At 41.4% G+C, this 14,236-nt stretch overlaps 1 protein-coding gene across 1 annotated transcript; it reads right to left on the reverse strand.

Annotated features, from left to right (window-relative positions):
• Positions 1-769: 769 nt before the first annotated feature.
• On the reverse strand, positions 770-10,028 carry LOC145860354 (uncharacterized). The gene is made up of 5 exons (XM_082961004.1): positions 9,925-10,028; positions 7,444-7,743; positions 4,493-4,597; positions 1,752-1,795; positions 770-1,514 (listed from the first exon to the last, which is right to left on the reverse strand). Exons 1-5 carry the CDS (start codon positions 9,977-9,979, stop codon positions 1,308-1,310), a joined length of 711 nt encoding a protein of 236 aa, XP_082817130.1. The 5' UTR covers positions 9,980-10,028; the 3' UTR covers positions 770-1,307.
• Positions 10,029-14,236: the final 4,208 nt, after the last annotated feature.

Below are 14,236 nucleotides of genomic sequence, written 5' to 3' on the forward strand. Positions count from 1 at the left end.
TGTTTCAATATGGTACATACTGCATTCATTGTGTGTGTATCAAATTTACAAACTATTATTTCAAGTTTACCAAAAGTTTCACATATTCAACTTCTCAGATGCATTCAGATTCCTTTATCCAATTCAGTTCTCTAAATTCAGATTCAAAACCGGAGAGAACATCCTGGTACTTCGCCAGCAAGGAATGGTAGAACAGAACAGAGAATCAAACAACACATTTTTCTTCACCTTTGGATGTAGCCTTTTAACCACTTGGGCTATGAGCTAGCTTGTATTTATTATGGACCCCCATTGAAGCAGCTACTCTTCCTGGGGTCCAGCAAAATGAAAGCAGTTATACAATCACAACACATTGTGTGCCCTCAGGCCCCTACTCTATTACCACATATCTACAACACAATATACATGTGTACGTGTGTGTATGCATGTGTCTATGCGTTGCTTCACAGCCAGAGCCGCCCGCCTGTCCGGAGCCGCCAGAGCCGCCCGCCTGTCCAGAGCCGCCCGCCAGCCCGGTGAGTCCTGTGCCTGCGCCTAGGGCCAGGTCTCTTACATGTCTCCTCAGCCTTGTGAATCCTGGGTCAGTGCCGCCGGAGCTGCCAGGGACGCCCGCCAGCCGTGCGCAGCCAGGGACACCCGCCAGCCGGGCGCAGCCAGGGACACCCGCCAGCCGGGCGCAGCCATCGCCGCCCGCCAGCCGGGCGCAGCCATCGCCGCCCGCCAGCCGGGCGCAGCCATCGCCGCCCGCCAGCCGGGCGGCGATGGTCGTTTTTGTAAAGTGTTCTCTTTTTTTAATTAAAATTCTAATGATGAACACATCCTCTGCTGCACCTTGGTCTAATTCTGACGACGGCCGTTACAAAGGTATTGAACAGAGCCTCCGGATTCCAGGCACTCTCGGCGGCCAATGTGCGAAACTCTTCAGCGTATTTTCTGCTGGCTTGCCCCACCATCACAGAAAGCACTGAGCTAGGCTGAAACACCTGCATTTTGGAGCTCCATTACTCAAGAAAACAAAAAAGAGACCATGTTTGTACGCAGCTTTATTAACTCAATGATATATATTTTTTTACATTGTTTGCAATGTAAAACGTTGGGCTCAAAACACCTGCCCTGAATGACGGGTCGCCACTGCATCTAGGCACCATTTACAGATCATTTTCGATTTAGCTAGCATATGCAGAATTTATCATGAAAGCTGTCTCAGCGAATGCAGGAACATTGGCTTTAAAAGATGCTTAGCCAACAAAGGGCGATCTAATAAAATCGGAGTTAATCCCAGCCTAGCATAATGTTCAAATTCCTGATTATTGTTTGCTAGTCTTTTCCCCCACCACAGCATATACACTCTCAGGCATGGAGGTCATGGAGGTCATGGGGAGGTCCACAGGCAAAGGCTGGGGGTGGTGGTTCACAGGCTGGGGTTGGGGTTGTCCCACCATACTATAGATGGAGGGTGATGCTGGACCTGGAGATTCCTGCTCTTCACCACCTACTTGACTGTTACCTGGAGTCTGGAGAATAAAAACATACAGTAACAACTTCACTGTGAACTTATGAACGGTGACCCAGGTATAAAACAAGGTCATTAATTACCTCAAATCAATAAATTAAATATTTCTCAGTGGCTGTTCAATGCGCTAAAATGAAAGCATTAAATGAACATAACTTTATCTTTCATTTAGAATGTATACATTTTCCACTAACATTTTTGTTTTTTAAATGACAGTAGCTGAAGTACAGTATCTTACCCTGACTGTAGCATACTCTGTGTTTATAATTTCCTCTTTGTCACCTATAATTCAACAACATGAAAATACAATAAAGATTTAAAAGTAAGATGTTCAGAGACGCTCCATATATATATATATATCTTACTTTTTTTATATATATGCACTGTATATACACCACATGCCAAAAGTATCTGGACACCCAGATTATTGGATTCAGCTATTTCTGCCACACCCATTGCTGATAGGTGTATAAAATCGAGCACACAATTGTACAACCTCCATAGACAAACATTGGCAGTAGAATGGCCTTACTGAAGAGCTCAATGACTTTCAACGTGGCAACATCATAGGATGCCACCTTTCCAACGAGTCAGTTCATCAAATTTCTGCCCTGCTAGAGCTGCCCCAGTCAACTGTAAGTGATGTTATTGTGAAGTGGAAACGTCTAGGAGCAAGAACAGAACGGGACCTCTGAGTGCTGAAGCACGTAGAACGTAAAAATCGTTGATGCTCGGTTGCAACACTTCTACCGAGTTCCAAACTGCCTCGAACCAACGTCAGCACAAGAACTGTTCATCGGGAGCTTCATGAAATGGGTTTCTATGGCCGAACAGCCACACTCAAGCCTAAGATTGGAGTGGTGTAAAGCTCGCCACCATTGGACTCTGGAGCAGTTGGAAACTCATTCTCTGGAGTGATGAATCACACTTCACCATCTGGCAGTCTGACAGACTAATCTGGGTTTGGCCGATGCCAGGAGAACACTACCTGCCAGAATGCATAGCACCAACTGTAAAGTTTGGTGGAGGAGGAATAATGGTCTGGAGCTGTTTTTCATGGTTCGGGCTAGACCCCTTAGTTCCAGTGAAGGGAAATCTTAACGTTACAGCATACAATGACATTCTAGATGATTATGTGCTTCCAACTTTGTGGCAACAGTTTGGGGAATACCCTTTCCTGTTTTCAGCATGACATTGCCTCTGTGTACAAAGTGAGGTCCATACAGAAATGGTTTGTTGAGATCAGTGAGGAAGAACTTGACTTGCCTGCACAGAGCCCTGACCTCAACCCAATTGAACAGCTTTGGGATGAAATAGATTGCTGACTGCGAGCCAGGCCTAATCGCCCAAAATCAGTGACCGACCTCGCTAATGCTCTTGTGGCTGAATGGAAGCAAGTCCCCGCCGCAATGTTCCAACATCTAATGGTACGCATTCCCAAAAGAGTGGAGGCTGTTATAGCAGCAAAGGAGGGGACCACCTCCATATTAATGCCCATGATTTTGGAATCAGATGTTCGACGAGCAGGTGTACACATACAGTACCAGTCAAAAGTTTGGACACACCTACTCATTCAAGGGTTTTTCTTTATTTTTACTATTTTCTACATTGAGAATGCCGAAAGTGTGAAAGCTGTCACTAAGGCAAAAGGTGGCTACTTTGAAGAATCTCAAATATAAATATTTGTTTAACCCGTTTTTGGTTACTACATGATTCCATATGTGTTATTTCATGATATTGATGTCTTAACTATTATTCTACAATGTATAAAATGGTAAAAATTAAGAAAAATCCTTGAATGAGTAGGTGTGTCCAAACTTTGACTGGTACTGTATATACACTACCGTTCAAAAGTTTGGGGTCACTTAGAAATGTCCTTGTTTTTGAAAGAAAAGCACATTTTTTGTTCATTAAAATACCATGAAATTGATCAGAAATACAGTGTAGACATTGTTAATGTTGCAAATGACTATTGTAGCTGGAAACAGCAGATTCTTTTGAGTTCCTCTGTCCAGTGTTTGTTCTTTTGCCCATTTTAATATTTTATTTTTATTGACCAGTCTGAGATATGGCTTTTTCTTTGCAACTCTGCCTAGAAGGCCAGCATCCCGGACATGACTCTTCAATGTTGACTTTGAGACTGGCGTTTTGTGGGTACTATTTAATGAAGCAGCCATTTGAGGTCTTGTGAGGCGTCTGTTTCTCAAACTAGACACTCTTATGTACTTGTCCTCTTTCTCAGTTGTGCACCGGGGCCTCCCACTCCTCTTTCTATTCTGGTTAGAGCCAGTTTGTGCTGTTCTGTGAAGAGAGTAGTACACAGCGTTGTACAAGATCTTCAGTTTCTTTGCAATTTCTCGCATTGATTAGCCTTAATTTCTCAGAACAAGAATAGACTGACGAGTTTCTGAAGTTCTTTCTTTATGGCCATTTTGAGCCTGTAATCGAACTCACAAATGCTGATGCTCCAGATACTCAACTAGTCTAAAGGAGGCCAGTTTTATTGCTTCTTTAATCATAACAGTTTTCAGCTGTGCTAACATAATTGCAAAAGGGTTTTCTAATGATCAATTAGCCTTTTAAAATGATAAACTTGGATTAGCTAACACAACGTGCCATTGGAACACAGGAGTGATGGTTGCTGATATTGAGCCTCTGTACGCCTCTGTAGATACTCAATTAAAAATCAGCCATTTCCAACTATTATAGTCATTTACAACATTAACAATGTCTGCAATGTATTTCTGATAAATTGTATGTTATTTCAATGGACAAAAAATTAACTTTTCTTTCAAAAACCAGGACATTTCTAAGTAACCCCAAACTTTTGAACGGTGGTGTATGTGTACTGTATATGTATGTATATGTGTGTGTAAGTGTATATAATATATACAAAATTGTGATTTAATCACATCCTGTTATCACCAGTATTCACAATAGTTAATGAAGTTACTGTAATAAGATTGATCCTGAGCTTACTTTTATTTATCTTCCGCCAAAGAACAATGCCAATCAGGACGAATAATCCAGCTATGATGAGGACGCCGACAGGTATCCAGACTTTGACATCGGAGTTGTTGTCCTCTTCCTCCCACAAAATAGCAAAGTCAGCAAAGCATATTTCATTTTGTTCACCTTTTTTTAACCAGCCAGTTGAGAACAAGTTCTAATTTACAACTGCGACCTGGCCAAGATAAAGCAAAGCAGTGCGGCACAAACAACAACACAGACTTACACATGGATTAAACAAACATACAGTTAATAACACAATAGAAAGGTCTATGTACAGTGTGTGCAAATGAGGTAAGATGAGGGAGGAAAGGCAATAAATAGGCCATAGTGGTGAAATAATTACAATTTAGCAATTAAACACTGGAGTGATAGATGTGCAAAAGATAAATGTGCAAGTAGAGTTACTGGGGTGCAAAGGAGCAAAAAATTAAATAACAGTATGGGGATGAGGTAGTTGGATGGGCTATTTACAGATGGGCTATGTACAGGTGCAGTGATCTGTGAGCTGCTCTGACAGCTGGTGCTTAAATTTAGAGAGGGAGATATGAGTCTCCAGCTTCAGTGATTTTTGCAATTCGTTCCAGTCATTGGCAGCAGAGAATTGGAAGGAAGGGCAGCCAAAGGAGGAATTGGCTTTGGGGGTGACCAGTGAAATATACCTGCCATGGGTGGGTGCTGCTATGGTGACCAGTGAGCTGAAATAAGGTGGGGCTTTACCTAGCAAAGACTTATAGATGACCTGGAGCCAGTGGGTTTGGCGATGAATATGAAGCGAGGGCCAGCCAAGGAGAGCATACAGGTCGCAGTGGTGGGTAGAATATAGGGCTTTTGTGACAAAACGGATGGCACTGTGATAGACTGCATCCAGTTTATTGAGTAGGGTATTGGAGGCTATTTTGTAAATTACATGCCGAAGTCGAGGATCGGTAGGACGGTCAGTTTTACGAGGGCATGTTAGGCAGCATGAGTGAAGGATGCTTTGTTGCGAAATAGGAAGCCGATTCTAGATTTAATTTTGGATTGGAGATGCTTAATGTGAGTCTGGAAGGAGAGTTTACAATCTAACCAAACACCTAGGTATTTCTAGTTGTCCACATATTCTAAGCCAGAACCATCCAGAGTAGTGATGCTGGATGGACGGGCAGGTGCAGGCAGCGATCGGTTGAAGAGCATGCATTTAGTTTAACTTGCATTTAAGAGCAGTTGGAGGCCACGGAAGGAGAGTTGTATGGCATTGAAGCACGTTTGGAGGTTAGTTAACACAGTGTCCAAAGAAGGGCCAGAAGTATACAGAATGGTGTCGTCTGCGTAGAGATGGATCAGAGAATCACCAGCAGCAAGAGCAACATCATTGATGTATACAGAGAAAAGAGTCGGCCCAAGAATTGAACCCTGTGGCACCCCCATAGAGGCTGCCAGAGGTTCGGACAACAGGCCCTCCGATTTGACACACTGAACTCTGTCTGAGAAGTAGTTGGTGAACCAGGCGAGGCAGTCATTTGAGAAACCAAGGCTGTTGAGTCTGCCAATAAGAATGTGGTGATTGACAGAGTCTAATTCCTTGGCCAGGTCAATGAATACAGGTGCACAGTATTGCCTCATATCGATGGCAGTTATGATCTCGTTTAGGACCTTGAGCGTGGCTGAGGTGCACCCATGACCAGCTCGGAAACCAGATTGTATAGTGGAGAAGGTACGGTGGGATTCGAAATGGTTGGTGATCTGTTTGTTAACTTGGCTTTTGAAGACCTTAGAAAGGCAGGGTAGGATAGATAGGTCTGTAACAGTTTGGGTCTAGGGTGTCTCCCTCTTCAAAGAGAGGGATGACCGCGGCAGCTTTCCAATCTTTGGGGATCTCAGACGATATGAAAGAGAGGCTAGTAATAGGGGTTGCAACAATTGCAGCGGATAATTTTAGAGAGGGTCCAGATTGTCTAGCCCGGCTGATTCGTAGGGGTCCAGATTTTGCAGCTTTTTCAGAACATCGGCTATCTGGATTTGGGTGAAGGAGAATGGGGGAGGCTTGGGCAAGTTGCTGTGGGGGGGTGCAGGGCTGTTGACCTGGGTAGGGGTAGCCAGGTGGAAAGCATGGCCAGCTGTAGAAAAATGCTTATTGAAATCCTCAATTATAGTGGATTTATCGGTGGTGACAGCGTTTCCTAGCCTCAGTGCAGTGGGCAGCTGGGAGGAGGTGCTCTTATTCTCCATGGACTTTAGTGTCCCAGAACTTTTGAGAGTTTGTACTACAAGATGCCATTTTTTTGTTGAAAAAGCCAGCCTTTGCTTTCCTAACTGCCTGTGTGTAACCGATGTGAAATGGCAAGTTAGTTAGCGTTGGTGCGCGTTAATAGCGTTTCAATCGGGTAATGTCACTCGCTCTGAGACCTGAAGTAGTTCTTCCCCTTGCTCTGCAAGGGCCGTAGCTTTTGTGGCGCGATGGGTAACGATGCTTCATGGGTGTCAGTTGTTGATGTTTGCAGAGGGTCCCTGGTTCAAGCCCAGGTTGGGGCGAGGAGAGGGACGGAAGCTATACTGTTACATGTGTATTTTGGTTCCTAACTTCCCTGAAAAGTTGCATATTGCGGGGGCTATTCGATGCTAATGCAGTACACCAGAGGATGTTTTTGTGCTGGTCAAGGGCAGTCAGGTCTGGAGTGGAGTTTATATAACATGTAGTCTAGTTTATTGTGCGTGCATGTACAGGTGTCATTGATGGTGGAGTTAGAGTCCACTGTCAGGACTGAAGGCACAACTCACTGAAAACAAATAGAAACCCTTTATTGTTAGTTTATTAACCTGAGTACATGAGCTAGAGTACCAATGAATATACATTTAACCTGTACACCATGTTTAGCTCTATTGATTGATACTGTAACTGTGTCACTTTATAATAAATTAGAAAAACTAGTCAAACATACCTTGGACTTTTATCAAGTATGCAGCTACGTTGCTGTCTTTGTTACCACTCACTACTGCCTCATAAAGTCCACTGTCTCCTTCCTGTATGTTCTTCAGTAGCAGAGAGAAGTTTCTCTCACTAAATTCAACCCTATCTTGGTACCTTTCAAAGGTAACTTTTGGGGGGTACTTTACAACATTGTCTGATCTATTAAACTTCCAATATAGCACATCAATATCTTGTAGTGTAACATTTGTCTGGACATCCAGGTGAACATCCTGTCCCTTCAGCACAAACACAGAGGTCTCAACCCTGGGCTCTGAAATAAACACACAGAATACTTCATGTAAAAAAAAATTGGAAAAAGCCGATCATACAATGTGACAAATAGAGCAGTAGGATATATTAATTTAGCAACGCAACCTCTTAAAGGAATTTCTGCAAATGTATAGGTTTTGCAAAAGCCAAACTGGCTGACACATCGTAATAACCCGATTTGCAGGCTTTGTAGTTTGGGCTTGAATTTCTCTATACACCCTATTTGCTAAATGGTTTAAAGATGAACCCATTAATAAGATCAGTTGTCTTTAGATCAACTGAGTCACAACCTTTGTTACAAGTAATACAGAAGTACTTTTACAATAAAGAACTAGGATATGATGCACACTATCAACTGTTCAGTTTCAGAAACCATTCAGTAAAAGCAACTTGATGAAGTATAACTCCAGGAAGTACAACCTAATCTGCCTAAAAGCATAGATAACTTGGGTGCTCAGAGAGGGGTATTTTTCAGCCAACATATTTGTGGTTGGCTGACAGACATGGTCTAAAAACGAGTTGAGCTATGCATTTCCGGTAGTGCGAAGTTCCATGCTACAAATGGCGTTGTGGCGTAGTTTCCTGTCACTGACTTTACTGTAAATGACACTGAACTTTTTCTTACAATAGTACAGTACTATCACAACCAAACATTGTTGTATTACTCATTAATTGTTGTATTACAAAACATGTTTAAAACTACAGTATAATATTTTTTTAAGTGCCCTACAGTTAATTACATACGGTACTTTAAATTTAAAAGTCTCTATCAATTACTTGAATGTTGTAAAAATCAACATATCACATCACATGACTTAAAACTTTAGTACTTCATTAGATCATGTGACTTCATCTGAGTTCCTGTGTCACCCACTGGCTAGACAACAATTACACTGGTTAGGCTGGTTAGACTGGCTAGACAACCATTACACTGGTTAGGCAACCATTACACAGGTTAGACTGGTTAGACAATCATTACATTGGCTAGACTGGTTAGACAACCATTACACTGGCTAGACAACCATTACACTGGCTAAGCTGGTTAGACAACCAGTACACCGGTTAGACAAGCAGTACACCGGTTAGTCTGGTTAGACAACCCGTACACTGGTTAGTCTGGTTGGACAACCCGTACACTGGTTAGTCTGGTTGGACAACCCGTACACTGGTTAGACAACCTGTACAACGGTTAGACAACCCTTACACCGGTTAGACAGGTTAGACAATCCGTACACCGTTTAGACAACCCGTACACCGTTTAGACAACCCGTACACCGTTTAGACAACCCGTACATCGGTTAGACAGGTTAGACAACCCGTACACCGGTTAGACAACCCGTACACCGGTTAGACAACCCGTACACCGGTTAGACAACCCGTAAACTGGCTAGACTGGCTAGACAACCAGTACACTGGTTAGACAACCATTACACTGGTTAGACTGGTTAGACAACCATTACACTGGTTAGACTGGCAAGACAACCATTACACTGGTTAGACAACCATTACACTGGTTAGACTGGCTAGACAACCATTACACTGGTTAGACAACCATTACACTGGTTAGACTGGTTAGACAACCAGTACACCAATACTCTAATAAAATGGTCACCCAGACTATTTACATTTGTTTTTACACTGCTGCTACTCGCTGTTTATTATCTATGCATAGTCACTTTACAAATGACCTCGACTACCCTGTACCCCAGCACAATGACTCGGTACCGGTACCCCGTGTATATAGTCTCGTTATTGTTATGTACATTTCTTGTTACTTTTTGATTGATTGGATTTTTGGTTGTTTATTTAGTAAATATTTTATTAAATCTATTTATTGAACTGCATTGTTGGTTAAGGGCTTGTAAGTAAGCATTTCACGGTAAGGTCTACACCTGTTGTATTCGGCGCATGTGACATACAATTTGATTTGAACTGGTTATAAGCAGAGTAATCAGTACAAATGATACTGCCTGTTAATTACTGTATCTACTAATCAGATTATAGACATGTCTAATCAATGTAATAAATATCACACACACACACATATATACATATATATACATATATACATATATATACATATATACACATATATACACATATACATATATACACATATACACATATATACACATATACATATATACATATATACACATATATATGTCTTAAACGCTTTTACCTGCTTGATGGAGAAGAGTTAGTAGAATAGCAATGGGGAAACACAAGGTCGCCATACTTTGATAAATGACTAAACCTAAATGAGGAAGTATTGTCGCATAGGCCTATACTTCCTCTTCGTCTAGTAGGTTTTTATACCCATAACCACAAATTTCACACAAAACATTGTTTGCAATTCTAAAATGTTCCATGGCATGTGAAACGACTTGATAACCTGTTTCCAATACATTTGAAATGTATTTAGGAACTGAATATGCACTCAAAAACACTCAGGTTTTTTTGAAAGCAAAGACGGGGTAGAATGCATTTTTATCATTTTACAAATCAACTTGTGTTACTGTAAGATTTGTTATTGTGTAGTTATACTTTTTCCAACACGTTTTTAGAGTGGGCATTTCTGGTAGGGTAGCCCCTACCAAATTACTGACAACCAAATAGGGGAGCCATGCCTTTCATTAACTAGCAGAAACAAATAATTCAGTCGACGTTCATACCGGTCATAGATTATGTGTCACGACTTCCGCCGTAGTCGGCTCCTCTCCTTGTTCGGGCGAGGTTCGGCGGTCGACGTCACCGGCTTTCTAGCCATCGCCGCTCCATTATTCTGTCTTGTTCCCTGCACACCTGGTTTTCATTCCCCAATCAATACACATGTATTTATTCCTCTGTTCCCCATCATGTCTTTGTGTAAGATTGTTTGTGTTATGTGTATTGATTAATTGTGGATACTCTTACGCGCCTTACTTTTGTCTATGTTCCGTGTTTGGGCACATTTATGTACTTTGTGCTGTCCTTGGACCGGAATAAAAAGTGCGCCTGTTCACTACACTACACTGCTCTCCTGCACCTGACTTCGCCTCCGGTACACACGCTTAACCTGTTATGGATAGGGGGCAGTATTTTCACGGCCGGATAAAAAACGTACCCGATTTAATCTGTTTATTACTCCTGCCCAGAAAGTAGAATATGCATATAATTGTTTGATTTGGATGGAAAACACCATAAAGTTTCTAAAACTGTTTGAATGGTGTCTGTGAGTATAACAGAACTCATATGGCAGGCCAAAACCTGAGAAGATTCCAAACAGGAAGTGCCCTCTCTGACCATTTCTTGGCCTTCTTTATTCTCTTTATTGAAAACAGAGGATCTCTGCTGTAACGTGAAACTTTCTAAGGCTCCCATAGGCTCTCAGAAGGCGCCAGAACGTCGAATGATGACTTTGCAGTCCATGGCTGAAAAACAGTAGAGCATTTGGATAGTGGTCGATCTGAGAACAATGAGACGGGCGCGCGCTTGCATGTGAAGAGTCCATTTTGCATTTTCAGTCTTTGAACGAAAACAACGACTCCCGGTCGGAATATTATCGCTATTTTACGAGAAAAATCGCATAAAAATTGATTTTAAACAGCGTTTGACATGCTTCGAAGTACGGTAATGGAATATTTAGAATTTTTTTGTCACGATACGCGTCCGCGTGTCACCCTTCATTACCCTTCGGATAGTGTCTTGAACGCACGAACAAAACGCCGCTATTTGGATATAACTATGGATTATTTGGAACCAAACCAACATTTGTTGTTGAAGTAGAAGTCCTGGGAGTGCATTCTGACGAAGAACAGCAAAGGTAATCCAATTTTTCTTATAGTAAATCTGAGTTTGGTGAGTACCAAACTTGGTGGGTGTCAAAATAGCTAGCCTGTGATGGCCGGGCTATCTACTCAGAATATTGCAAAATGTGCTTTCACCGAAAAGCTATTTTAAAATCGGACACCGCGATTGCATAAAGGAGTTCTGTATCTATAATTCTTAAAATAATTATGTTTTTTGTGAATGTTTATCGTGAGTAATTTAGTAAATTCACCGGAAGTGTTCGGTGGGAATGTTAGTTCTGAACGTCACATGCTAATGTAAAAAGCTGATTTTTGATATAAATATGAACTTGATTGAACAAAACATGCATGTATTGTATAACATAATGTCCTAGGAGTGTCATCTGATGAAGATCATCAAAGGTTAGTGCTGCATTTAGCTGTGGTTTTGTTTTTTGTGACATTATCCTGTTGGGGCTACAGGTTAGCAATGAACCCCGAGCCGGGATTGCTAACAAGGCTGGAAATTCAAAACATCAAAAATCTAATAATTTCAATTTGTCAAACAATCAACTATTTTACACAATTTAAATGATAAACATCTCCTTAATCTAACCACATTGTTCGATTTTCAAAGAGGCTTTACGGCAAAAGCATAAAGTTAGATTATGTTAGGACAGTACATAGCCACAAAAGTACAAACATCCATTTTCAATTCAAGGTCAGGCATCACCAAAAGCAGAAACCAGCTTGAATTATGCACTAACTTTTGTCAATCTCCATCAGATGACACTCCTAGGACATTATGTTATACAATACATGCATTTTTTGTTCCATCAAGTTCATATTTATATCCAAAAAAAGCATTTTACAGTAGCGTCAAATTCAGATTTTTTTCTTCTCTGAAATGCTTCCGGTGAACATAACAAAATTACTATTCGAAAACATTGGTAAATTATAATATTGTCATTCAAAGAATAATATATTATCATCTCGTAATTGCTACCGAATGGCCAGATCTCAAAATAACTTTACTGGGAAATCACATTTTGCAATAAACGGGGTGCTATGCTAAGAACAACAGGCTATGCTATACAGTTAGCATCATCTAAAATCGATAATAACATTGTAAATACCCCCTTACCTTTGATTATCTCCATCAGAAGGCAGGATCCCAGGTCCGGAAGGCATTCCAGGTCCGGAACAAATGTGGTTTCTTTTGACAAAGTTCATAATTTATGTCCAAATAACACCAAGTACTTAGCGTTCATTATGCTCCCACAAAACGTGGTGTGGGGCTGGTAAAATCACGCCGAAAAGCTAAAAAAACCTAGTAAATAATCTATTTATGTTCGTTCAAACATGTCAAATGTTGTTTAGCATTAATCTTTTGGTCCATTTTTAACGTTAAACATCAGTAATATTTTCACACAACCTATCCTATGTCTAGATAAAAAATTATGACAAACTCACGTCTCTCAGATTTATGCGCAGGCGCAAAAAAAGGAAGTGATGACATGTCAACTTCCTTGGATTCTAATTTGCTCTCTGTTTATCATAGACGCTTCAAACAACTTTATAAAGATCGTTGACATCTAGTGGAAGCCGTAGGTGTTGCGAAATGAATCCTTTCTCACTATGGTATCTATAAAACAATGACACTAAATAGTACAGTCACAAAATTCACATTTTTCTTGATCTATTTTTCACAGGTTTTTGCCTGCAATATGAGTTTTGTTATACTTACAGACACCATTCAAACTGTTTTAGAAAATTCAGAGTGTTTTCTATCCGAATGTGTTAATAATATGCATATCCTAGCTTCTGAGTTGGTGTAGGAGGCAGTTAAAAATGGGCACATATTTTTTTCAAAATGTCTCAATACTGCCCCCGAGCCCCAACAGGTTAAATGCTAGCTTGAAAAATGGGTGTCTGATTATTTCTGGCTGGATACTCTCCTGACATAATCCAATGTTTTTCTTTCGTTGTAAAGCCTTTTTGAAATCGGACAGTGTGGTTAGATAAAGGAGAGTCTTGTCTTTTAAATGGTGTAAAATAGTCATATGTTTGAAAAATTGAAGTTTTCGGATTTTCGAGGAGTTTGTATTTCGCGCCACGCCCTATCATTGGATATTGGACGTTCCGCTAGCGGAACGTCTAGATGTAAGAGGTTTAACATTATAGTGATATTGTCTATATGACTGCAGCTGCCACTGTATTGAAGTCATTGGACACAGTTTATCATAGCGCACTGCGCACTTTATTACGGGCGACAGTGTCACATTGAATGACGCTGGAAAGACGAAGCAGGTACGGGAGTAAAACATTTAATAAATAACAGACATGAAACGAGACAAGAACAGCGTCAGCAACTAATACTTAAGACAAAAAACAATCAATGCAGCAGCAGGGAACAAAGCAAGGGAACTGACAAATATAGGGGAGGAAAAAAAACAGATAAGTGAGTCCAGTTGAGTCCAATATCGCTGATGCGCGTGACGAGGGAAGGCAGGCGTGCGTAATAGATGATAGGAGTGTGCGATGAAGGGCAGGCTGGTGCCCTCAAGCGTGAGGGGGGAGAAAAGCGGGAGCAGATGTGACAGTAACCTCCTCCCCCTCTTGGGGCGCCACCCGGCGTCCCACCTGGGCGAACTGGCCGAGACATGGTCGCTGGGCAAGCCAGTTGGAGAGTGGAGCCTAACAAACCGGCAGGAGCGTGAGACC

The sequence above is a fragment of the Salmo salar genome, chromosome 14, assembly GCF_965601325.2.
Source record: "Salmo salar chromosome 14, fSalSal1, whole genome shotgun sequence".
NCBI classification, from domain to species: Eukaryota; Metazoa; Chordata; class Actinopteri; order Salmoniformes; family Salmonidae; genus Salmo; species Salmo salar.